Source organism: Meleagris gallopavo, chromosome 2, assembly GCF_000146605.3.
Source record: "Meleagris gallopavo isolate NT-WF06-2002-E0010 breed Aviagen turkey brand Nicholas breeding stock chromosome 2, Turkey_5.1, whole genome shotgun sequence".
Taxonomy (NCBI): domain Eukaryota; kingdom Metazoa; phylum Chordata; class Aves; order Galliformes; family Phasianidae; genus Meleagris; species Meleagris gallopavo.
In genome coordinates, this window is record NC_015012.2 from 105,799,111 (window position 1) to 105,826,256 (window position 27,146).

Sequence of the window (27,146 nt, forward strand, 5' to 3'; positions counted from 1 at the left end):
TCTTAAGTTAAATCCAATGAGAGCAATGAGATATTTTTGGACATTTCTCTCTTTGTTTTTTGTTGTTGTTGTTATTAATTTTTTTTCTCTTTTTTTTCTTATTAATTTTAAGGTTCGTATTTCAATCATTTATTCTTTTATTATTATCATTATTATCATTATTTTCCTGGCATATAATTATCAAAGAGCTTTGCATGAGAAAGGTGACAGTACTTAATGAAACTCAGCACCTAAGGGCATAAGGCAGTTGTAGGTTTGTTTGTTTGTTTTTTTATTTTTCAATCAGCACCAATCCCATAAATAATGTTCTACACTTGGTGTACGGTATAAAACTGATGTGGAGATGCCTCCTTCTCCACCTGTGAATCCTAGGTGTGGAAGTTGAAATACTGTTTCTTGTGTGTAAAAAACAAAAGAAAAGTTTTTCTTTTGTTTTTACTTACAAAACATAGAGAATATCTTTTTCTTTTTTTTTTATACATACAGCAACCAGAAAGAAAGCTTATCTGAAGGTTTGTGTTTGTTTCATGATCTGTGTTTACCGTAAACAAAAATAAGGTCCCCTCTTTTACTTTTGCTTTAAGGAGCTTTAAAGTGAAGATTCATATTGTAGCAACTCATATAAGAGAGGTCCATCTCTATACCTAATACCTACAGCTGTGGGGGTGACATACTGGAGGATGTTGATAGTTCTTCTTAACCTCCTGTCTACGAAATGAGCATCCCATGCAGGATATCTCTTTCTTGGGATGTCAATCTTAATGAGAGGCCCCTCGGGGGGGTAGGGTCGCCCAGATGGAGTAGATGGTACCATTGCTCTCACCTGGAAAACGGGCAAGCAAGTGTCAGCTGTGAGTTCCTCCTGTTGCTCCGTGACCGCTCTGGTGGGCGTAGCCTGGGCCCCCCGGTACCCAGGGGTTTGGGGTGCCATGGGCTCAACATCGGGGGGCAAAGGAATGCCCCAGAGCAGCTCGGCGCAACAGGAGCTGGCAAAGATCTTAGCTCTTGGCCCCATGGGATGCAGCACACCATAATATAACAGCATCAAAGCTATCCCAGCAGCAAAGCTAAGAAAGACACAACACAGTGCTGGCACGGCATATGAGTCAGTGGTGTCAGGATCTCTGTAAAAATACCAAAGGAGCGTCAAGGCAGCGTTCTCCGTCAGGACTACCGTGTAATACGCAAACATTCTGTATCGAGTCCGCCCTTCCTTGACATTAAACCAGCAGAAAATGTACACAATCCCTACCACCATGTTGAAGAGGATCTCCTCCCACTTAGACATGCAGAAATCTGTCCCACCATGGATGATCCAGAAAGCCATGGCACACCAGTGGACCACTACAAAGATCCCAAAGTAGAGCTGGAAGATGGAAGCAAAGAGAGCAAAAGAAATAACTCGGGATGAGATGGTGAAGAGGCGCCAGAAGAGATGGATGAGGGCCCCTCTGTAGCTCATACTCTTCTTGTCGTCCCTAGAGTCCCGAAGAAGCTTGTGATAGGAGGCTAGCACCCAAGCCAGGGACATCAGGGAGGCCACAGAGGACACACCTGCCGGAAGACACACAGATCCACTGAGTTAGATAGGAGGATTGGTTGAAAACATCATCTGCTCACTAAATTATTGCATCTGGGGCAGGCTCAGTAGCCCAAAGGTTCAACTCATGCCAGGTTGTCCTTACAGTCTGGAGGAGAGAAATACAGAAATATCAGTGTGGGAATTGCAATCGATGCTACATTCATGAGTTTTCCGATGCAGAACCCCATGCTTATATTCACAAGCAGTGGGCTCTGCCACCCCATACCAGCTCTGCCCTTCCTACCAAAAACAGCCTCTGTCCTCATCATGATTACATCCACATCTGAGAATCTGAAACTCAGAACCCATCTAAAGGTTGCAGCCCACGGATGAAGTTTACTTTCTGCAAAAAGAGATTCATCTTGGAGCACATCCTTGGAAGAGCAGAACAACTATGATCTTTCACATCCTTTTTAATCTAAAATACTTTCCTACCAGCTGCATTCACGTTAACTTGTAAGTGATTCTGCCTTGATCAGGAACCTCTGTTTGCATCCACCAATGGGAGAAATAGGCAGCTGATCAGTTTTATCACTGGTAGTCACATGCAGATGATTATACAGATGCCATCAGCACGGTCCCAAAACACAGAACCTGACTGCTCCAGCAATTCTGGAGTCTTGGAAATCCTATTTCCAGGACAGACTGAAGACCTGCACTAAAGGTAGCACGCCTCCATCACCAACTCCAGAGCAGACATGGGACCAACCCTACAGTCATGCCTCCAGCCCTGTCTGTTTCCTTTTTGTCTTGGTGAGGCCCACTTGAAGAACCTTGGATCTCCTTCATCTCCTTGCTCTATCTGGGACAGCTAGTGAACCATTCAGCTCTGCCTAGTGCTCTTGGACCCTACAGGACTACTCCCACCAGTGAGTTCATTGCCTTCATTGGGGTCACCTTCAGCTACCAGCTTGTGCCCCTGCATCCCACAATATTCCAAAGAGTCTCGGTCTTATTCCTCATTACAGCCAACACTTAAACTTACTCATTTGCTTCAATGGATAAGATAGCGCTCCATCACACTCCAGGAGTGTGATAATCTTTTAAAATTACAATACCATTGATTATCACAACGGTAAATTGAACAAATCACTGAGCAAATCATTGTCATCAAAATTAAGAGACAGATTCCTGAAAACAAGTTAAGGCCATTGGCATATCACTCCTTTGCATTTATTGCAGATCTCTGGACTTCAACAGCCCTGCAGGTGAGGCAACTGGTGATGGACTAAGATACATGATCTTGAAGCCAAATAATTGGGTAGCAATAGTTTGACCAAGGCTTTGCCAAAAATTCCTCTGGAAACATCATCTATACGTTCAAATCCTCCTTCCTTCTCCCTTCTCTCTCTGACTGAAAGTCTCCCATAGGGACAGTAGAAAGACCTGTGGTTTTTCAGACATCACTCCTAAGTGGCCTCAGCAAGGTTTGTGTACAGGACTTGGGGAAGTATGGAAACTTCTGAAAGTGAACAGACTAAGCCCCAAATAGTTGTAGATCAGATTTATTTTCAGCCTGCATGATTTTTCTAAGCTGCATTATATTTTTGATGGACATGATAAACAGTTCTGGAAGCCTGGGAAATGTCACAGAAATTTTAGGCAATTGCCACACTGTGTGTAAGTATCAGTTGCTGCAATCTCTTCTAGCCATTCAGTTTAAAAACTTTCCAGGATTAATAGAAATAAAAGTCAGGCGTTGGCTTATGTGAGTGCTGTAATACTAGAAACATGTACAGCATTAGGTGTACCTGAATAATGAAACTCAAGCAGTGCCAGCCCACAAGAGGCAGATGTGTCACACTGGCTTAAAAATGTTTCAGTTGAGTTCATTTATTCTAGTAGAGAGAGAGGAATAAAATGCATCAGAAACAAAAACCCAGTATACACATAAAAGCTTTTCCCACTGTAACGTTTTCTGTGCATAAACCTACACTAATCACAGCCTTTGCTGTAAATTGCATAGAGCTGGCTGTGAGTATGGGTGCTGAGTCACTCACATTGCATGGTACCAGGCCTGCTGACAGTCATCTGAACGTCTCCTTAAGAGGCAGACACCCCCAGAAAGTGATTCACCCTGTCCTAAGATCCACGTGTGGGACAGGGGGGGTTGACTCATGCTCCCAAAGTGTCTGTCTCCATCCTTGACAGGGAACTGTGTGGACTTGTAAACACTGGCAGGCAGGCGGGATGAGTCCTACCCTTACCAAAATATGTGTTGCATCCTCATTTGTGCTCTGATCCGAGGAGGGGAATGAAGTATCTCTAGACAGTTTGACAGACTCTTGCCACTGTTTAAAAAATTCACAGCTCTGTGCCGAATGCACCTTTGAGCTGGGTGTCACTGGGATGCAATCAGTAGGCAGACATCAAACAGAACCATGGAGAAATATGAAGGTTTCTCCAGTACTGGGGTGCCACAGAAATCATTCCCTGGCTATTTTATCCAAGCCTAAATGACAAAGCATGCTTTGATTTTTGCCATCTTGACCATGAGTTTCTCATTCCCATCTTTCTCTGTTAATTCCAGCCTGTGACTTCTTCATACAGTAGGATATTCTGGGATGCAAACTCAGGGATGACCTTTTCCTTTCTATTTCACTTCTCCCAGGCCTTATTTTTGAACAGCTATAGAGAAGTCTCCACTTAACAAAAAGTTCTGGCAAGCTGGATCACATGGGAAGTATTTTCTTATTTTTACTTTAATTTTTGCACATGGTGACTGACGCACCTTCATGAGGTGCATGAGTGGGTTTCAACTCCCTTCCAAGGTTTGTCTATCAAATCCAGGCTGGGGTTGGTTTGAAACTGAAGTCACTTCAAAAAACCCACTCCCACTCCTCCCTCTCTGTGCTTAGTCTTGAGAGTAGAAAATACCTGCCCTGCTTTGCTGAGCCTATGTGGGCCCTCTTAAGCCAGCAGGACATCACCTATCATGGGACTGGAAGCCTCACAGACCTGTGAGGTCTGTGTCATCTGCCTATAACAGACCAGGGTGACATAGGCTGATGTCATCTCAAACCTCTCTGCACCAGGCTGTACAACAGCCCTGAACTCCTGCTATCACCCACTAGGCAGCAGTGGGTGACTCACAGGCTATAGTCAGCTCTACTGAGGAGTCAAGCCCATGTGCCTTGAATGACACATCACAAGAATTAGTCCCCCAGATCCCTTCAGTAACGTGCTCCAAAGTCCCTACAGTGAGACATCTACCTTACGTTCAGCACAGTGAGGTAAGGCTCTATAGTGTCCCCATTTGACAGATGAAATACCAAGACCTTGGTAGAGATACCATCTTGGTAGAGACCATCTTGAGGTGTCCGTGGCTGAGGAATGCCTGTTACTGTACTCAATGGAGAATGAGGGCTAAGTGCAACCACTTGAGATATGATTCATATACCATTTGAGATACTCTAGGCTATTCAAGACCTCCCAGTGGAGCTAGAAGATAGAAGCTTGCATACAGAAGGTAACACTTTAGAGCTGGAAGCTGGACTGAGGCAGGGTACTTAAGGCTTCTCAAATAATCACAGATTATTTAAGTACTGCATCTCACCTTGAGTACTGTGTACAGTTTTGGGTGTCACAACAGAATAAAGGTGTAAAACTATTGAAGAACTATTGAAGCTCCAAAGATAGGAATGGTCTAAAGGGCAAGATGTAGGAAGAGAGGAGAAAAAGAAGGCCCCTCTAAAAGAAGGGTCCTGGAGCCTGATGGAAGCTCATGGGGGCAGGCTGAATTTTAGGCTGTTTCCTCTGTTTCCTGCTGATAGCCCAGAGAAAGAAAAGGTCACCTCAGAAATGTAATGAAGTTCTCTGAAAAATGCCCATTGACAAGTGAGACTCAAACAAAAGGCTCCTCTTAAACAGCTACTGCTGTTCTTAAAGCCCTCCAATATCTAGGAACAAAAGCAGTGCATGGAAAGACATCTCAGGCTATCTGGTTTGTTAATGCTATGCAATTGCACGTGGCCTTACAGCTTGTCTAATAACTGCTGTAGACAAATCACATACAAAAAAATGATATTTAAAAGGAACAGTATATCCATTTTACACTTACTCATACTGCTAATATTACATGTTGTACTGAGGGACATGGTTGAGTGGGAAATCTTGGGGGTAGGTGGATGGTTGGAGTGGATGAACTTGGAGATCTTTTCCAGCCTTGGTGATTCTATGATTCTATGATTCTGTTTTACAGAAGAGAGAGGTTTTCCACTAAAATCATGTTCTGCTGCAGGTTATCTGCTGTGGGAAATCTGAATGCAGTTTGTACAGCATATTGCCTACTTGCTTACTGTGGTGCTTGTCCCTTTAAAGCTGAAAATGATGCCTAAGTGGTTCTCTATTTCTTCTTTGACATTAATTCTCCTGATCCTCTTAGAAAACCAGGAAGATACCAACGTTTCTTTCTGGTGGGCTGGACAGCAAGTGCTCAGCATGATACGAACCCTTCCATCAAGCTCTGCATGGAGGCAGCACCTGCTTAACACAGCGTGCTACAACTCAGGTCCTCTTCATCATTCTCTGGCTGCTCATGCTCTGTGCAGTGAACCCTCTTATTATGTTTTCCCCTTTGGGTGGCACGTTCCTTACTGAAGCTCAGCATGAATCTAGGAACAGCCTTCATTCTGATGCACACAGAGGGCAAGTGTGTTCCTATACTAAAGAGATGGAGCCAGATTCTGCTTGCGTAACAACGCTGCCTGAGAGTTCTTCTCCCCTTCTTTTTAATCCATTATTGTTAGTTGTTTGCATCAGGGCAAAAGGGATCAGAATCAGACTCCAGATCTAATTTCCACCTGTTCCTGTAGAGTCTGATGCTTGACCTTTCTTCTTTTAATTTCCTTTTAGAGGAAGGAATAACTTTTGTCTTCTTTCTTTCATTCTTCCCCTTTGTTTTTCACTTTCAAAATGGAAGAATATGAATCTTTACCGTTAAAGAAATTAATAAGGGGCTGCATAGACTGTTTTGCCATTCATTTTCTCCACAGTATTTCAGTTCACCTCCTTAACCAATTTCCCTGTTGTGTCCCCAGTCCATTCCAGTAGATGAACACTAACATCATTCATGAGTCTGACCCAGGAATGGCATACTCACTCTGTGTGCCACCTATTTCTATAGCCCTTGAACACTCTGAAAATAACTCTGAGTTGAAACCAAGTCCAAAAGATGAGCTGCACGTAACTTCGGTGGCAGAAACTTCTCCATTCCTCTGTCTGCTTTTAATGGAAAGGATGATTTTGGCTCAAAACCAGATCTCCCATCAGGTTGACTCATTTCACCCATCTCAGACATGGGAAGATAAATGAACCCACCATTTTGGAGGGTCTTCCTCCAAAATGTCTACATCCAGTGACTACAAAGGGTGTCAACTGCATTTGGACAGTTTAAAATGAAGGTTAAGCTGTCTAAGACGAATTCAGTTGCATAGCAAGGGGGAATGGATCCCATTCCAAAAGAGCTGAGGGATCCATTCAACTCCAGAGGACATTTGGGTAAAAGGGATTTACTGAAACATTTCCTAGGATGGGGACCGGTGCCCATCTGTCATGGCAATCTGACTCTGACTCTATACTGGGTTCTGCCTTTGGACATTGAGTTGCCAGCTTACCTCTGTACTCCACTCAGCTGGAGTGACCAGTGATGGAAAACCAGAGCCTGACATTAGGAAGAGATGTGATTTGATCACTGAGTTTTTCACTGGCTGCTCTGATATCTTGTCCTTTGCCCTGTTCTCACAACACACATTTTGGTTTCACTGCAGTTTGGGCAAGGGTTGAGTTTCAAATCCTCAGCGTCTACTCTCTTGCTAGGGACTTCTTATGAGACCTTCCTCCAAGGAACACTCACAGACCTGTTCTAACTCCCATGAGACAGATTCACCAATCCATAAGAAAAATGCTGGGGACTGGGAAAGGTAGGGAATAAAGACAAGTAACTCAGTTCCAGAACCAAACTTCAAGTAGATCTGGACAACATCTGGTCTTCTACCACTGAATCCCACTGGGACTTTCTGATACAATGAAGCTTGCTTTGAACTTCTATTCAGGACCATCCATGATCAAGATAGCACAAGGAAGCTCTTTCATACTAGACCAAACAAACATCCACATTCCTCAGCCTTGTACTGAGAGAGGGAGATGGGGAGCAGGTTGCCATACTAATGCAACCTCAGAATAGCTTGCACACACAGAGAGCTGCCCTCCAACCTCAACCAGTTAAAGGCTGGCTCATGGCCTGAAATGTGAACGCTTCCTAAAGCCTGCTCTTTCCACATAATTAGGATGACTGCAGATGTCCTCGCCGACCCCAGAAATGTTGGATCCTTTTTAGCTTCCCCCCAAGTCTTTGGCTTTACACTGACTTGAGTAACAGAGCTCCACAGGTGCACTGTGGATTGTGTTTCAGAAGGGCTTGCTTTTCTCCCCTTTCATCCTGCTGCCTTTAAGCTCTCCCAAATGCCCTTTTTTTCTGTACTGCCAGAAGAGGTGACCAGCCACATTCGTCTGATCTGTGCTCTCGTTATCTCAGCTGCCTCTATCATGTCTCCTCCTATTCATATCCTCTGTGAACACAGGAACTGCCAAACTGGCTCAGGCCCTGAGGCCATCCAGTCTTGTATCTTCTCATGGATGCAAGCCAGACACTGATCCTTCTGCAGGAGGCACAAGCACCCTAGGCCAAGCAGAAATGGGATAATCTGCTCTCTGTTTCAGAATATCCTTGAATACCCTCAGCGAAGTGACAAATCTCCTGTTGGAAATGTTGGCTATCAATCACCTTTCATGTAAGGACTGGCAAGCCTTCCCCAGTTTTACAGCATTCTTAATGAAGATCTTCCTTGCATCATGCGCCTCAGTGCTTATCTCACCCTAGGAGAGCTGTCTAAGGCAAGGGATGAGATGCCCACTGGAAATGCCTCTCTGATGTTCCATTGGCTCTGCCTGGAGTGTGGATGATCAAACTGAAATGACAAAGCAAGTAGAAGGAAGAGACATGAAAAGCACCCTGATAACCGTGGTTTGGCATCTACCAAATCCCCACCAGAGCTCAGAGCAGAGCCCTGAGCTCCAGAAGGGTGAGGAGAGTAGAAAGGAGGATTGGGGTAACCTGTTCCTCGCTCCAGGTTGGGCAGCACAGCTGCTGGCTTCCACAGAGCAAAAGTTGCCGGAACCAACAGAACATGGGGAAATGCAGGTGATGCAACATTAAGATTCTCTACCACTGAAGGACAAGCAGGGAAACAATGCTCCAACGCCCTGCTGACGAGCAAAGATACCTACAGAGATGTAGGGAATCATGGAGCGAAGGAGAGAGGAGGACATACAACAAGACCAATCTGTCCTTTGATGTCTCTTTTGATGAATTTTTATTTAGTATAACACTATTTATGGCAAGAAGCTACTTAATTGGAAATGCATCTTCCATTTAAGTGTTAAGTGGAACGTTCCATCTAAATGTTAAACAAATATAAAGAAAAGAATTCACTGTGCCTCTCAAACTAAAAGCAAACAGTCCCTCTTTAGTGAATCCAATTTTCAGGCTGTTAACACAACACAAGCCTTTCCTTTGTGATGTTTGGCCAATAAACCAGGAACTTCAATAAGCTCATTTTGATGTTGCTATTAGGATCTCACTAGCTTTGAGTTGTTTCCAACAGGGATGGCTGCTGTTATCCCTCAAGTTGGGGCTCACATAACCTGGAAACCCATCCCTTAGCAGTGGATACTCAGGCTATCCTACCCAAATGCCAATACCTCTCCATTATCTTACTGTAAGGGCATTCTCCCTTTGAAGGGCATGCTGAATCTGAATATGGGCAAGTCTGCTTCAAGGTTCACAAAGACTCTCAGAACCATTAGCTACATGCATCTCTTGCTTCTAATGTCACCCCTGTAGGAATAAATAAATACCCAGTCTAAGCCTGGTCTATGTTTATGCAGGTACGAATTACCTGGGCTAATTCTGCAGTGAGCAGGAGACAGGATTTCCTACACACAGTTAAGTCAGTTTGTAAACAGAGCACAAGAACTTGTACACATGTCTATTTTTCTCAAAGACTGTATGAAATGCCACTTTTCTCTTACCCTCCATGCAGTCGTCCCTGTCATTACGAAGACTCCAGTTAAATTCCTGTTAATTTGAATGTGTTAACTGCTATCTTAGGATAACACTAAAAAAAAACGTGCAATCACACACACACAGTAACCACCAAATCAACAAACACCCGAATCCCCAAACCAAACAACCACAGACAAGAGGATTCAGGGCGTCTTAAGAGACCTCAAGGGATTTCAGTTGAAATGTTCCATCACAATGCCTTGGAAATACCTCAGCAAGGACCGTATCTACATCTATGCATGTGTATTAAAATCCATCTTTGTAGGGTCTATAATGGGTCTATAACATAAACCTGGCTCAACCTGAAAGGAGCAAGGCCAGTAGAGAAGTGCAGAAGTCATCTCTACAGACTTTCATTGCTTTTTCTCAGTATGGCCACAGCCAAGCAACGCTGAGGCCCCGAGGCCTCCAGATCTTAATGGGCACCTGAAACAGGAGAAAAGCCATCTACGCTCCATTTACAGCAAATGTAAAGAGCCAACCAGATGCTTGATAGGTTAGTATGGATCTACAATCAGCCTGTACTGACTGAAGATGCCCCAGTATGACAGAGCTGCTCCTGTAGCCTCTTCGTTACATATTCAGTGTTGAGTGGCCATTGCTTGATGAGATCTAGTTTTTTCTCTCTGATGTTGAGACTAGTCTTTCCTGGAGCAACAGGAGGAAAAAGAACCACCTTTTTGGTGATTATTTTAACTGAGAGAATAAGATTTGCTGACATCCTTGAGTATTTGAATATCTTCACAGATTCCAGCAGTCGCTTCTGATTTACGTTCTGCACAGATCCAAACAAACTTCCTTTACTGAGATGCTTTTTAAGACATAACAATATTTGAACCCTACTAATAGGAACATCTGGTATAGAAACACACCTTACAATACTACTAGAACACACTGAGATGGGAAAAACCTTGCTAGAGAAAAAAACATATGGTCTGATTTAAAACAAAATATTTCCCACCCATTTCTGCGATCTGAACAGGGATAGCTGGCAAGAAACAACACAGCTCTTACCACAAACACATACAGTATTCTAGGATTTTAACACTGTGCATTTGGTATTTACTACAGCATTTTTCTCCTGATACTCTTTTTTAATTTGGATGAGAAGCACCGTCATGGAGAAGAATTTAAATCTGCCTGGGAGAAACTGAAAGGACACTGAAATCTTGCAGGTGGGACTGGAATAATCTGAAAAGCAGGGGAGCACATCAGCTCTGTGAAGGAAAGCTTCTGTCCACTTCCAAATGTAAATTCAAGAATCTCTTTTGCTAGCACAGATCTCAAACCTGGGGCTCTGTGCCTGGAGATCAGTGACTAGCGAAGCCTAGTTCTGTTAACTGCTACATCCAGATCATGGTTCTGTCTCAGCCTCTGAAACAGGGTGGCCCAATCCAGACTGCTCACTGGGAATGGTCCTTGGCCCATGCTAATGTCTGCTACAAGCCAGGGAATTGATGGGGTTGGTGCTAATTGCTGTGGGCTAAAAATGTGCCAGGGGCTGCGCTGCTCACTGAACCATGTGGATGATCAACATCTAGTGGCTGTGCTCATGTTCTGATGTGTTTTGGGCTAGGAACATGATGAAACCTAACAGATTCATCACCAGGCTGGGGAAGCAAGATCCTCTGATCTTCTTTTCCTCTAGAAAAGGAACTTCCTGCTATAAATAAAGCTCCCACAGCCAGCTCCTGGGGGGTGAGGCAATGGCAAGGCAAGACTTCCAAGCAGTGCGACAGTATAAAACATGGATCCTGCACAGCACCTCTGGTTCATGGTTAGGCCTAAGCACAAGTGATTTGCAGGCCATTGGAGCAACAGATTCATCTCAGTCCTGGAAATGCTTTTGACTCATGTGAGGGGGAAGAAGGGAATCCACTGTGGTTCACACTTACAGCCAAAGGAAGAGACCTTCAGTCATTGAGAAGAGTCAGTAGTGCACACCTTGCTCACCTTATGGTTTATGGATATTTGCTATTGTGTAGGGTGGAATTATCTCACTGTTATCGCAGGCGAAAGGACTGATTTCCTGAAAAGAGGGAGGATCTCAGCCCTGGGGCTGAATAGCAGGGCTGGCATAGGGAAAGCAAGTCTGGCAGAGTGTTTCTGTGAGGGGGAGTGACAAAGTGACAAAAACGGATGTGGTGCAGCTGGTATCATCTTGCAGTGAGGTAGTTGCAGGCACCAAGGAAATGGATTCCAAAGAATGACAGCAGGAATCTGTTTCTTCCTGTGCTTCCCAAGCTCTGCACGCTCTGAAAATGTCATGAGCAACGTGTAGCAGGCCAGAATCCAGTGGCATGCCAGCATCAACCAGTTCAGTCATCCTCAGGTTGGTTTGTCTCTCCTGGGACTTTCTGTATTCTCAGAAGTTCATGTATATACAGGATGGATTTTGAGACTGCTTCTCAAACAGGATAAAGAACGTCACCATCCCCAAAGACAGACTGAGGTCAAACCATGCACCTGCTCCCTCATTGAAAATGTTTGTTTGCACCTTTGGGTGTTTCAGAAGTGGTCCTGCCTGCTGGACTGCCTCTGTTAGCGAGCAATGAGGTCACTCAAATGCCACTTAGGACAAAAGTCATTTCAGGAGATTTCCACTGATACAGTAAATCTGTTGCACTCCCAGATTCAGGACTGTCACCCTGAGCTGGTCGTATAAAAACAGTGATAGCTTCTGAAACAAAGACGTTCTTTCCTTTAGTGCTCAGCAATTTTGAGCCAGCTGTCAACTAAGCCAACCTGAACTGCTCCATCTATGTCAGGGACGGAAACACAGACAAGTCCCTTCCTACTGCTTGCCTTGCATCTTCCCTAGGTTTCCTTTGCACATCTCAGTGGATATCTGCTCCCTGTTCATCCAGAGTTATCGTGGTTTCCTGGATGCCTGAGATGAATCCCATCTCTACTGAGAGCACAGTAGAGCAACCTGAAGACAAAGGGTTGAATTTCTGTATAATTTACCAGCCAATTGCACTGCAGTGTGCAGTCTCCTATGCTCTAACCAGGAATTTGCAGCTATGTCTCCAAGAAAGTCTGCAGCACAAAATTACCTGAAAAGGCCTTAATTTCCAGCCTGGGACCTGTTTGGCATGACCTTGCTCTCCAGAATCCTGTAGCATAAAGATCCCCAAAAGACCTCAGGCTAATCAAACCTCTTACTCTGTGCCTCAGTTTCCCAGCTTGCAGATCCTAGGAGAAGCATGAGCTAATGCTTGTGTAGTGCTCTGAGGATGCCTACCTCCCTGGTGACTGCCACAGTCTACAAAACCTAAAACCGGCAGCGCTGGCTGCCTGCCAGTGCTGTCCTGTGAATGGTGACTCATCTCTATTGGCTGTGCCATGTCCTGTGCGTGATGGTGGCACGTGATGTGGAACAGAAGGTTTTTTTATCAGTGCTCCAAAATAACAGAGCAAGGGCTATGGCAAGGCAGCAGACAGAGAAGCTGAAGATGGGGGTAGGAGAAGGGAGAAGGATGACGTCTCTTGCTGGGCTTGCTCCAAAATTCCATTGGAAAAAAAAAAGCTGCTCTTGTCTTCAAAGACTCCTGGACCCAATCCTTTCCCGTGCCAGTACAATACGGCTGATGATAGGGCAAGCTTTCCCCACACCACTCACAGCCTTGGGCCTTGGGCTGGCCTGCTTTCAGCACGCCAGAGCAAGACGTTTCTTTGCCCACTGCCAACTGTGGAGATGGCTTTTTTGATGCCTCTGGGAACTGGCTGAGGACCAGCGACTCATTTCAAGCAGGGCACCAAATTGCTATCTGTCATCTGGCATTGGTGAGAGGGAGGGGAAGGCAGGAACAGAGCCATATGCCCCTGTCTGGCAAAGCACTTGGGTCATATGAGCGGCCTCCTGAGTGAGCTGCTCGTGTGTTTGGAGCCTCCTTGGTTTGTCAACAAACATTTAAAGGGAAACTGTGGTTCAACCAGGCAAGCTTTCAATGAAAATAACCCAACTCCTCTTTGCCAAGCTCTTTCAGTGAGCAGACACCTATTGAAGTCCTTTCTTCCTTGCCCACATGGCTTCAAGCAATTGCTTTTTTGCTCACCTCTCACTGACACAGGGAACTGGGGCTGTAGGACAGATAACTCCCATTTCCAGCAGTCCAACTCTCCAATATCTCCAACTCCACAGGTGAAAGTTTTACTGTTGTATTTTTTTGCCCTATGAACTGTCACACAGCACAAGTCCAAGCCCAGAGCCTGACCCTGCTGGACCTTCCCTTCAGCCCATCTCCTGTTATCTAGGACTCAATGAGGCAAAGATTTTCTTAGACAAACATTTCTATTATCACAGAATCATAGAATGGCCTGGGTTGAAAAGGCCCACAATGATCATCCAGTTCCAACCCTCTGCTATGTGCAGGGTCACCAACCAGCAGACCGGGCTGCCCAGAGCCACATCCAGCCTGGCCTTGAATGCCTCCAGGGATGGGGCATCCACAACCTCCTTGGGCAAGAGGGGTTGAAAGGTTGAAGGCTCCCTTTCTAACTCGCCCCAGCTAAGGAGGTTACATTGACTTTCGGAGCGTGAGTGGGAAGTAAGTGGCTATGAAGTAATCCATTAATTTGTTGTCCTTTATGTATCACCTTGTTTTTACATCTCAAACCATTCCATAAGACGTATTTCTTATCTAGCAGGATATTCCAGACAGTATATAGTTCCCAGCAAAGCCATTATTCACAGCATATTATTGGTTAACTATCAGCCTGTCATCAGGGAAAATTAATTGAGAAGTCTATCTTCACATTCGACCTAACTCATTATCGCTCATACAGGAAGCCTGTCACTCAGGTGCAGGGGTGTTGAGTCAACTGGGGGTTGACTCATCCCAAACCCACTCAGCATGGCTGGAAATGCCTTTTCCGGGCAGCAAGGACAACTGATAGCTCACTGAATTTCCTCCAGTACCCTTCCCTCCAATTCCCCACAAGAACTGCTCCAGTTTTCTGAACAGAGCTGCAGGGAAAAGTATCCTGAAATGTCTCTGCAAAAAAAGACGAGCCCTAATCCTAAATGATCAGCACTTTGCTTTGGGAGGAGCAACAAGATTTGGCTATGTCTTTTGCAAACTCTACCACAGCCCTGCAACCAACACACATCTGTAGTTATGATGTCACATAGCCTAAACAAGTGACACCTCAGGCAGGCTGAAGCTAATGTTGCTATTCCTTAAATATACAAGCAGATTCAGACCGCAGGCTGCAGAGAGTGCAGACGTCTTACAGAATCCTGGAGGTTACAACTGGGCTTTGAATAATGGAGGCTTATGTTGAAAATCTCCTTCAGATCACCAGCAGGGCTGCACAGCGGACAGCACAGCGTCAGTGGATGGACAATACTTATGGTGGGGAAAAACCCTGCACTGAACACTGCAGCCTCACACAGGCAAGCTCCCATCAAAAGCACTGAAAAAAACACTTGTATCATGACAGGGAGGAACACTTGACATTCTGCTAAATCTCATTAAATTTTTAAGTAGCCACATGAAAAAAATTAAGTGAAAGGAAACCTCTTTAAGAGATTTATGGTGAAAAAACTGACATCTCTCTTCCCTCACCAACTGCCTAGAAGCTGAGGGTCTTCTTTAAGTTGGTTGTACATGCCCCTTGCCATTCAGCACAGGGGAACAGGCATCTCTGAAGGATGATGTGGGCTTACAGCAGCTTACTCTGCAAGAAGGGAGATGGATTATCCATAAGGAGCAGTTATGGAATGAAAATCTGTGTTTCTGGGCTCTTTTTTTTGTTGCTGTTCATATTATGTTTCCTTCCCTAAATACACTGTGTAATTGATATCCAAGGCAATTGGTGAATTCCTCTGTGCACTGCTGTCCAGGAATCTGAGGGTATGGGCCACCCTTCCATCCTGTCCTCTCCAAAAGCCTGGGGACAATTACAGTGGGTGAGGGACAGGGCTGCCCCTTCTTCTGAGTCTCATCATCTTTTACCTAATGATAACGGGTTGATCTAAACTCAGCTCCCTATACATTCCCTGGAAAAGAATCATCGTAGAATCATAGAATGGTTTGATTGGAAAGGACTTTTAAGATCATCTATTTCCAGTCCCCTGCTATAGGCAGTGAAACCTCCCTCTAGACCAGGTTGCTCACAGCCCCATCCTTTGGCTCTTTTGGATATGGGCTGACCACATTTTGGAGGTATCCTCCCTCCTTCACCCTCCGCTGGCACCAGGACAAGGCTTAGTGATGACACCCTGTAGGTCAGGTTGACGGTTGGACTTGATGATCTTGAAGGTCTTTTCCAACCTAAATGGAAATGATGCTATGACTGTTCTGAACTGACTGCCAGTTTTGCAGACAGCTGCGCTTGTAGCAGATGAATTGCTCGCAATGGGCCTGCATACCAATACCAGATCCTTCCACATACATATTCAGGAACTGATGTAGACCCACTTGTCCCAGCAGCCACAGCACGAGGTTCTCCTGCTCAGGCTCTCAGCATGCATCTTCCAGGTCAGATCTGCTGACCTGATGGAGTACACTGCGTTCTTGCTTCTTTTCTCTCCGTGCTATTTTCTGCTCTTCCCAAGTCATCAGGCAACCAGCAGCTAAGCTGAGATCTGGTCTGCCTTGTGCCAAGGATATTATAAAGGAACAGATCTGACCTTCATGAAATCTCAGCAGATGATGTCCTGAGCTGTACAGAGTCTGGGACTTTACCTCAAGTTCCAGCTCCAGCACTTATGTGGCTGGTGATGTCAGTGCATGCAGGAGATGCTAATTCTTGGGTGATCTGGGTTAGTGAAACAGGTCCATAATTTCCCCCAGCCCTTTCAGAGAGATGCTTCTCAGGCTAAAATGATTCCTGCAAAGCATGGTAAGGATTTTCATTCTTCTACCCATCCACAGTTCTATTGAACCACAGAATCGTGGGATCCTTTGAGTTGGAAGGGACATGTAAAGGCCACCTGGTCCAACTGCCCTGCAATGAACAGGGAGACCTATAGCTCCTTCAGATGCTCAAAGCCCCATCCATCCAGTACAGATGGAACCCAGGAAATAAAGTATGAATCTAATCTCATCCCCATCTGCTCCCTGCTAACTGCAACTACAGCAGTTAAGATCAGCCCTTGCTGTCCCTGTGTTCCTAAGCATCTCTGAAGGAGATGCTCTGGGTCTCAGTAAGTACTTCCAATGGATCCAATCCTCTCACCTCAACAGCTATCTTAACATGGGAACCAAAAGGAAAAGGCAAAAAGTCCTAATAGTCACTGCACTAATGCCGTATCTACTGGATAGGAGATGGAGACGTGAGCTGACATTTGCTTCTCAAGATTGGCTTGGCTTCCTGCACTGGGCTTGGCATTGTAGTCTTAAGATTAGGGAAGACTGAAGCTTCAAAGTGGGATGTATGCTGTGGGAAATGGTAAACAGACCATCCTCTAGCACTGACTGAATCCATGAGAGACTGTGAGAGTCATATAGGAACAGCTGGAGTGTGGACATATAAGCACGGGCCATACCTGGGTTTACAAGTCCTGATGTGGGTTGCTTTGCCCATGTGCATCTCCCAGTGATGCAGCTGATGTTCTCCTTGTTTAGAAGCAGAACTGGCCTCTCCTGTCCCATGACACATGAACACTTCATCCAGAAGCTGGATTTTTAAACACATGGACTTCCTAACAATACTTATCTCCACTTCCTTTCATTTCTGCCTGCTTTTAGGGAAATCTCTGAAGCTCCTATTCCTAACTGATCCTCTTAGTAACTAATTTCCCTCTGCAAAATTACTTGCTGACTGGGGAGGGAGGAAAGCAGGACCATGGAGGAGCTCCAGGAAACCTTGCACCTGTGCTAGGAGTGCTGAGCAAGTTGTGCTGCCTGCATCCCTGGACATCACCTGCTGTGCTGTGCTCTCAGAGAGAGGATGTGTGCTGCCTAGAAGAGAGAGCAAACTGCTCACTTTCGTGGAGGAATGGAGGAACTGCATGGCTGGAGGAAGGGAGGGGGAAGAAAATGATGCAGTCCAGTGGATTAGGCAGCTACTTCTGGAAGTGGCAAACTGAAACAGCCACAGGTCTTCTTGCTTCCAATATCTACACCAAGAATCTTCCCAGGTAGACCAGCAATGCCACAGACAGGCCATCTAAGGTCTAAATGCTATCTAAGTGCCATCCCTGGTGCATAGATTCTGCAAAGTCTGAATAAGCCAGCAGTTCACCAGCTGATACCACTGATGGTTCTCAGAAGGGACAATTCTCTCTCAAGCTGGAGACCAGTTGGTGGCCAACTTGCCCACAGGCAAGGAATGGGGAGATGATCGTCCAAGGGCTGAGATAGGGGCAGATGCCTCTTGACTGGAATGGAATTCCCATGCTCCAGAACCTTGCTGCAGCAAAATACATTAGAATTGGCCAACTCTACTCTGTGTCTGCGTCCAAGATTCTGCTCATGTGTCTTTATGTCTCCAGAGATACCTACTCTACAACATCTTTGTGTCCACACACTCCTGTCCACTGACTTCACCCCTCTATTTTCTTGGGTTTGCTGAAAATGATGGCACCATGGTCACCCCTTCATCCCCTTATGGGCAGGATATGACAACAATCAACCTTAATTACTGGGCGCTCTTCACAAAAGGTCCTCCAGCCCACAGCCAAGCCCCTTGTATGACACTTAACACCATCAGAGCATTGCATAGGCATCGAGCTGTTTGTCCTCACAACATAATGCCAAATCTGTCCAGCTTTATCATCTCCTAGACGTTAGGAGGAAAACTGAGGCACAGAAGGATTATATTCACCAGTGCCAGGTGACATATGAGTGGTGGCACCTTCAACTGCAACAGAGATTGCCTGCCTCCTCCTGATAATGCAACAGACTGTACAGGGTTTGGAAGAGCTGAACCTCATCTTTTGACCAATACTGTTTTTTCCTCAGTGGAACAAGCACAAATTTTACCCATCAAACGCAGAGTGGAGCTGGAATGAGATTTGTCCAAAGTGGCAGCCCCGTAACACCATTAGGTTGCGTCCATCGGCAGCTGAGCAAGGGATCATGGGGAAGGCTGGGAGGATGGGAAGGGGAGGACGAGGGGCCCACTTACATGGTAATGTTTCTGCACGGTTCTTTTGGATCATTATGCAGAGCTGTAGCACCAGTTGAGGAGCGCTCTCCAGGAAAGTTTCCAGGAGGCGCAACATATTTACGTCTGCATATTCGTACATCATAGCCCAGTAGAAACGCCGCTGGTGTTCCTTCCGCCTCTGGCTCTGGATCCCCAGGTACATAGTTCGGATATACCTGCAGGAAACAGGAGGAAAAGCAAAGCGTGAGACTTTGGCGTTCAACAAAATCCAATGAGAACGGGGCTGTGGGTCAGTAGCTGCGGGGAGGGAAGTTGTTGGGGGAAAAGGGAGACTGGGATGGACACAGGTGTCTCTGCAGCTCTAACAGCATCTCCTGTAGGATCGGAGGATCTGAGAAACCTACAGCACCCTCACTGTGCAATGGAAAGTGGGACATCTTTGACTTACACCACCCAAATATGACGTGTGAGGGGTAGGAAATGCTCATGGGACATTTGCACAAGGAAATAACTCCGCTACTTTGTTTTCTTGAGGAAAGGAGAAGCTACATAGCAAAGGCTGTTACTGACACTTGGTGGTGGTCCGACCGATGGCCTAAGACCCTTCAGCACTCCACAGAGGCCCCTCCCTCATGAACCCCAGAGATGTGACTGCATATCATCACTGGCAGAGCAACAGGATGGCATTTTCACCTTCAGCACACATGACCCACGAATGCAAAAGGCCACACAGCTTGCCAATGGTCAGCAATTGAGGTTTTTGGCCCTACTGGACTAGAAGGAGGTGCTATGTATGGATGGATACTGTTCTGTTGTCTCTGTTTCCATAACAGGTGTACAAGGAGACCTGCAAACCTCACCCTAGGAACACAACTTCCCTTGAAGAACCTTCGGCCAACCTCTGTCAATAGAGTTGATCAAATCAGGGCAGCACAAGCTGCTCAGATCTAACGAGACTCATAGCATTTTAAGAAAATAAGTATCTCCTAACAGGTTCCCTGCTAATTCTTGCTGATATTAATGACCTAATAGTAATTCTGAGCAGTAACTGTAACCTTGTGCTCTGAGATGTAGTATAGGAATTGCTGTACTTAATGCTGACCCCAAAACTGGTCATCTGAGAGAGACAATGCAAAGCAATAACCCCTCTGCCCCATCTCAGATGCCTGCATGGGGGTGGGATGTGGCATTGGGATGGGCTCCCAGCTTCACAAAGCAGGGTTCTAGCAAACTGCTGAGATCATTCCTGGCCACCCAGGACTGCATGGCAAGGAAGGGGGTTGAAACAAGATGATCTTTGAGGTCTTTTTCAACCCAGGCCATTCTGTGAAGAGTGTGATGAAAGGATGCAACTCTTGGTAGCCTCTATAGCTCTAAACAAGGGACAGGGAGAGGAGAGAGAAGCTCTTCAAGCCCTGCCCTTGCTCAAGCACCTTGTCCTTCCCGTTTGCTCTTCACAACCACAGAAAATTAAAGACCCCGAAGGAAGACTCAGAGGACACCAAATGACTGACTCAGGAAAGCCACCAGGTGGGGCTCGACACTCGAGAAAAATGCTACACAGATCACAGGTGACACTGGTGGGACAGCCCCAGCAGAACCCCAGTGGGGTGGAAGCACCCATGGACTCACTGAGTCACTCAAGAAGAGCAAGAAGCAGCTCCCCTTCTGCATCTGCATAAAATGCATTGGACTAATGCATGGCCTGATCCTGACTCCATCAGGAGCTGGAACAACGGCAATGACAGCGTCACACCTAACTGTTGAACCCACAGCTTTTTGCACATGCTGGCTGCACCACGCTCCTTCCATAGTTGGGGAAACTGAGTCATGGAGTCCAAAAGGGCTCTCCTGAGTCCTCCAGACAGGCGGTGAGCAGAACCCAGATGTCTCAGTGGTAAACTGGTGGGAGTTGTTGACTCCTTCAAAGGCAGAGAGGCCTTGCAGAGAGATTTGGACAAACTGGAAGGCTGAGCCATCACCAACTGCATGCAGTTTAACAAGTGCAAATGCTGGATTCTGTAACTGGGATGGGGCAAGCAAGGCTATGCATACAGACTGGGGGATTGCTGGACAGCAGTCCTGTGGAATGGGATCTGAGGGTTCTGGCAAGTTGAACCTAAGCCAACAGTGTGGCCTGGCAGCCAAAAGGGCCAACCGTACCCAGGTGGTGCTGTGTGGAGCCAGGAGCTGGACTAAGTGGTCCTTCCAACTAGGGATATTCTATGCTTCTATGACTCTCCCCACCTCCCAACCTCAACCTCTTGCCTAACACCCCTTGTGGTTCCACTGAGAAAAAAAACCCTTCAGACTTTTGAGCTTCCCAAGGCGGCAAGTCCTACCTCACCACCAGGAGATGACACACCACTCCATCTCTTGGCCCAGGCAAAAACACTTTGCCAGTAGCAAACAGGGTTCTATAATTAGACTTTCAAATCCATATTCAGGCCTGATCCTCAAGCTTCAGCAACACGATGCTTCCCCTTATGTCAGTGAAAGCCATTCACCGCTCCGCGCTTTTGAAAATCAGGCTAATTTATTTATTTAAGAGCTTAATTTTGGATACAGGAGCCTAACTTCGGGCTTTCTATTTTTTTGAATGCTGGCTATTTTTATCTACGAGTGTGTGTATTTGCGTGCACATGTGTATTTTTAGTTCTGAGTTCCATCCCAGCTTCAAGAGACAGAACTAATTTGGGGCCGGGGTGTTTTTCTTTACATGCACAAAGGGTTGGCTGTCCCCTCTGCTCTGGCAGGGCTCCCAGAATTCCTGTTGGTATAATTACTCTCATGCTTATTTACTACGGATGCTGCAGCAGCACACAAACCATGCGGGGCAAAGACGACGCTGTCCTGCGACAAAGCAGATTTTGGAGGAGCGAAATCCATCAGCTGCAAAATTGTGGTCAAATAACTTTTGGACAGGACCCCGTGGATGATAAAGACTGCTTAGCAGAAATGCCCAGAGATGGGATTGTGGAGTCAGAGGCTGTGTCTGTACCATTAAACAAAAGAGACCAAAGTGTTTGGCCAGCTGGCATGACTCAACTCCGTGTGCCTACATCTGTGTTGGCTGGCCTTGGACAAAGTTGCCAGAGCTTGCATGGATGATATAACAGTATTGACTGTTCCAAAACACTGTTCCTTGGCTCTGTTCTCTTGACAGAGGTGTCTGAATACCACCAGCAGAAAGTGTAGGAGCATGCCCCAGGCACTGAGGGAAAAGACAAGGACAGTGGTATGCGCAAGGGCCACAGAAGCACAGTAAGGAATAGCAGCCTAGCCCCTGGGCTGTGTTTTAAGGGAAGAAGTGCCCTAATGGCCTGTCCCACACAATCACAGGCTGACCAAGGTCAAGAATCTCACACTGCATCTACAACAGTCAACAAAGCATGTGAGCCTGATTGCCTTATCTAAGGCCAACTGGCCCAAGGTGACCCTAGAAACGAGCTCTGTCATGACCCCAAGCCAGCTGGCTGCCTTCAGATCAATACAGGAGTGACTTCTGACCCCTGCTCGGTTCTGAACCCTGTTGAGGTTATTATCTGGGAGAGCACTACTGTGCCTTGATCAATCTAGTAGTGATGCTAACAGTTTAGCAGCCTGATGAAGTTACAGTGCCCATGACCAGGTCTTGAAATTGCCCAGTTTACCATGGGTATATGGAAAGATGGAAGGTAATAGGATTTGGGCTACTCAGTCCACTCCCAACAACTCTAGATTAGGAAACTCATCTTGACCAAGCACAACCAAGCCTACTACTGCTTTCTGAGAAGCAAATCCTGGATGGAAAAAAATGAGAGTATTTCTGACCTCAAGGATCACTTTTGACAGTTTTAACCCTAAACAGTTTGACAACTTTTGACCCTAGAAGATCACAGACAGTAGAGGGACATGAACAGACTTCTGACTGTTCCCTACACACCAGAAGCAGAGCACTAGAAATAAGAAGAAGCTCAAAATTTAACTCTGCTTGCAGGACCTTACATTGCCCTTTTGGCTTCATTGGGGTTCATCAGGACCAGGAGGGCAGCAGGTACAACTTCCTTCATTTCTCTCCTCTCCCACAGCACTACAGATGCATGGTGATGACCTGAACAACATGGTAGCAATGCACACGCTGTGAACAGGCACCATCTCCCTTGCCATCCTGTGGCACCAACCATTTCCCTGGTGCTCAGCCCTGGAGAAGAAGGATGGTTTGGGGTGAGTTACCCAGCTGCTGGCTCACCCTCCTACCACCTCCTCCTCCACAGGCACTCCTGCTAACTCTTGCAGAGGGCCATTATCTTTATGCACCAGAGGGTGTTTGCAGATTAAAAGCCCACTTCTTGGAAGGAAGGAAATCAGGACATGTGGAACCGCTCAGCTGGAAGGCTTGAAAGGGAGGCTGGCTGAATGCAGCCTTAAAATGAGGTTATGTAAGGCCAGATCTCAGCTGGAGCAAGTTGGCATCCATAGGGCTCTAGCAATTTACACCAGCTGAGGCTTTGGCCTGCTTTTTTAATTTTAATGAATTATTTTCATTCTAACAAATATAAGAAGGAATATAAGATGCAACGCTCAAGCAACAGGAGAATATGAAAGTAAAATGCTATCTATTAAAAAAAAATCAAAATCAAACATAGAGTTACCAGTGCAATTAACATGCTCAGTATCAACACCTGTTAGGGGTTTTTGCTTTGTTATAGCGTTGCAAGTTAGCAATAAAGATTCACAGTCAATTAGTGTTCCTAGATGGAGTACCAAGGTAGTAACTCTGGGCCCCATCCAAGTGCTGACACAGCACTGCTTCCTCTGGCTGCATCCAAACCATGTTGGGGAGCAGTTCCTGGCCCTGGGATAATTCCCAAAGGGTATTTCAGGGCTTTTCTATACCACTGCTGGCTGTCCCGGGCCCACACCATGCTGGGGACCATTGCTAAATTGGGAAATATCACTTGCCACTTCAGAAGCAAGCAAGGATGCCTGAAATCTTCCTCATATACCATGGCAACCACTCGTGACTATATCTTTCTGGATTTTGGGGGCATTCATTAGGCCTTCATTTTTCAGAGCTCTCTGATATCTTAGAATCACAGAACCATAGAATCATCAAGGTTGGAAAGGACTTCCAAGATCATCCAGTCCAACCATCCACCCATCGCCAATATTTCCCACATCTTGCCGCTGCTGGCATTTTTTTTATGGAGTTTGTACCCCAGAGTGAATAAAATGCAGCAAAAGGTGTGTTCATCAAGTATTTCAGCACTTCTGCCTTGCACTTTCTGCCCTCTCTTTCCCAATAGACATGCCATAGTGTAAAACTAACCTTTATTTAGGTGACTGCTTCAAACCATGCCTAATAATTAATAATCTCCAAGCCTTGCCTTGCTTGTCTGAGGAGAATGTTGCTAAACACAAAACAAGCTTGTTCTAAACTTCAGAGATGCTGACATGAAGGGCATGACAGCATTTGTGGACTTCTGTTAACCAGCAGAGGAGGACAGCATCTTTGCTGAGGCACAGAGTTTACACCATTATCTGAGCACCGAACCTGGAATGACAAAATTATTTCATTATCTTAGCTTGAAAGCTTCTCTGTGAGCAAGATTCTCAAGAGCATTAGTCAAGATCTGTTCTCTTTAAAGACAGAATCAAGTCAAGTCAACCCAGGCTGGATGGGGCTGTGAGCAACCTGGTCTAGAGGTGAATGTCCCTGCCTATAGCAGGGGGTTGGAACTGGATGATCTTAAAGGTCCCTTCCAACACAAACCATTCTGTGATCCTGTGATTCTAAGTCCAACTTCCAGAATAATTGCCTCTTCACAGAAAACACTTGCCTTCATGTGATTCAAAACCTCACTCTATAAATGCATGTATTTGAGAGGGGATGATATTTGAACGTCCATTTATATTATAAGGTCATTTTGAGACAATCTGTTTGCAACTGTAGCATCTGCTAGAAAAAAATGATAGTGCCACTCTTCTGCTGTGTAGGAGAAGCTGCAATCATTTCGTATTTTAAACTAGTTTAAAGCTGTTTTAAAACACAGATGGCTTTACTACATACCAACCACAGAAGAGGCATATGATTTATTTCACAAAACGTACATTAGGGAGGATCATATCACAGAGTGATAGTGTAATTTGGTTTGGAAGGGAGTCCTAGATGTCTATGGACCAAGTCTCATCTCAAAATGGGGATAACTTCTGACTGGTCATGGCTTTGTGCAGCCATTAATCCTCAATGACAGGGACCCCACATACCCTTCCCATATTTAAAAGGGGGGTATAAGCAGTGGGGGAATCAACTTTTTATTCAGGTAGACAGTGACAGGACAAGGGGGAATGGTTTGAAGTTGAAGGAGGGAAGATTTAGGTTGGATGTCAGGGGGAAGTTCTTTCCTATGAGAGTGGTGAGGTGCTGGAACAGCTGCCCAGAGAGGCTGTGGATGCTCCGTCCATCCCTGGAGGTGTTCAAGGCCAGGTTGGATGGGGCCCTGGGCAGCCTGGGCTGCTATGAAATGTGGAGGTTGGTGGCCCTGCATGTGGCAGGGGGGTTGGAGCTTCGTGATCCTTGGGGTCCCTTCCAACCCAACCATTCTATGATTCTATAATTTCAGAGTAATGTTCCCAGCTCCTGTGCAATGGAGCTGCTTCGGTTGCACTGCCAGTAGAGCACAGCACGTACTATATTCCCTCCTCCAGGATGCTGCCCACAGCCTGTGTTCAATTCCTTTTCTACTGGCAGTTTAAGCAGAGATTTAGGACCGTTCCTTTGTGACCTCGTGGCAGAGCTGCAGGTGTGCTTTCATCCTGCTGATAGTGCTGAGGTCATAACCTCCAGCAGACACACGGGGCAGAGAACTGGGGCAGAGGCATCACTGCAGCTAAACCTGCCAGAGGCTGAAGACACGTGTGCTGTCTGTCCCCAGGCTACTCAGTCTGGGGGTTGTTCCTGGCATTCATCTGTGTGACTTTCTCCTTCTGTAGCTGCAGATATTTGACTCACAGACTGAAAGACCACAACCAGAAGAAGAGAAACAAACCATAAGTACTAGCCCCACTTTCCACTACTACTTCATCAAACTTCTCCAAATCTGGTCTGTTACTGCAAGAAAGCCTGGCATGTAGCCCTTTGTTTGCATAGATAGTCATGGCTGTGTCACAGAATCATATAATAGAGTCATAGAATGGCCTGGGTTGAAAAGGACCACAATGATCATCCAGTTCCAACCTCCTGCTATGTGCAGGGTCACCAACCAGCAGACCAGGCTGCCCAGAGCCACATCCAGCCTGGCCTTGAATGCCTCCAGAGATGGGTCATCCACAGCCTCCTTGGGCAACCTGTTCCAGTGCGTCCACCCTGTGTCATTGGCATCATCAGCAGTTTTGCAAGCTACTTCTCAGCCCCTCTCTCCTCACCTGCATTCCCATGGCCCATGGGGCTCCTGGGGACAGACAGAGTCCCCACCTGCAGATCTTCACTCAGTAAATCAATACAGCAGCAGAGATCAGCTTTGTAGCGGGAGTTACTACAGTGCTGAGATGGCCTTGTAGAAATCATGTTTATGTTTTGACTTGTCAATTATTTTGCCAAGCATACAGCCTGAAACAGGAAAAAAACCAAGAATCTCTTCATCACCGTGGCATGAAAATCCTTTTTTTCTTAATTTTAATATGGGAAGCATCTTCTGTGCAGTGCAAAAGAGCAGGCAGGGTAGCAGGGGCTGCTGGAGAGGGATATCACAGGGATGTCACAGCATCTATTACACGTGGGATGGTCTCGTATCCCAGCACTGAGCCAAATGCACTCTTCTGTCACAGATTCTCCCCAAATCCTTTACGATTCTGCAGTCCCAATGCCTTTCCTATTTTACACACCCTTATTTACTTAAAGTAGATTCCGATACCTACTGTTATCGCCCCTGGCAAAGCCTTCTGTTTTAAATCAAAGCTGTTAAATAGCTTAATGTCAGAAAGAAAGAAGTTGAACTCAGACTGAATTTTCATTTCAAGACTGTGTGAGTGAATGGAGTTTAATGTCAGGGCTCTTCTTTCGGAAATAAAAGTGGTCCCAGTCCACTAAGCATTACAAAACGGATGCGGTCTTGAAAGTAAATGGAGGTCTTCTGAATGACCTGTCTGGTCTTGGCAAGTTTCAGGGCAAACCCACAGAAACGCCTGAGGGCTCCAAAAACGTAAGTATTCAAGGGCATGATACTACAGGGACACATGGAAACAGTCACCTTGCCCTTTCTATAGGATGGGCAGCATTATAGTACTTAACCCAGAAGGTCTCAAGAGATAACTTGGCAGCATGTGGACTCCCCAGAGCCACCAGATATCTCAGGGGAGGATGAGTTTGCATTGGCTTGGGAGCTGAAAAGAGGGACA

At 45.9% G+C, this 27,146-nt stretch overlaps 1 protein-coding gene across 1 annotated transcript; it reads right to left on the reverse strand.

The window, feature by feature from the left end:
- Nucleotides 1–466: 466 nt before the first annotated feature.
- XKR6 (XK related 6) lies at nucleotides 467–18,981 on the reverse strand. Its single transcript, XM_031552653.1, has 2 exons — nucleotides 18,786–18,981; nucleotides 467–1,554 (listed from the first exon to the last, which is right to left on the reverse strand). The coding sequence occupies exons 1-2, from the start codon at nucleotides 18,967–18,969 to the stop codon at nucleotides 590–592; spliced, it is 1,149 nt and encodes a 382-aa protein (XP_031408513.1). The 5' UTR covers nucleotides 18,970–18,981; the 3' UTR covers nucleotides 467–589.
- Between the last annotated feature and the right edge of the window lie 8,165 nt (nucleotides 18,982–27,146).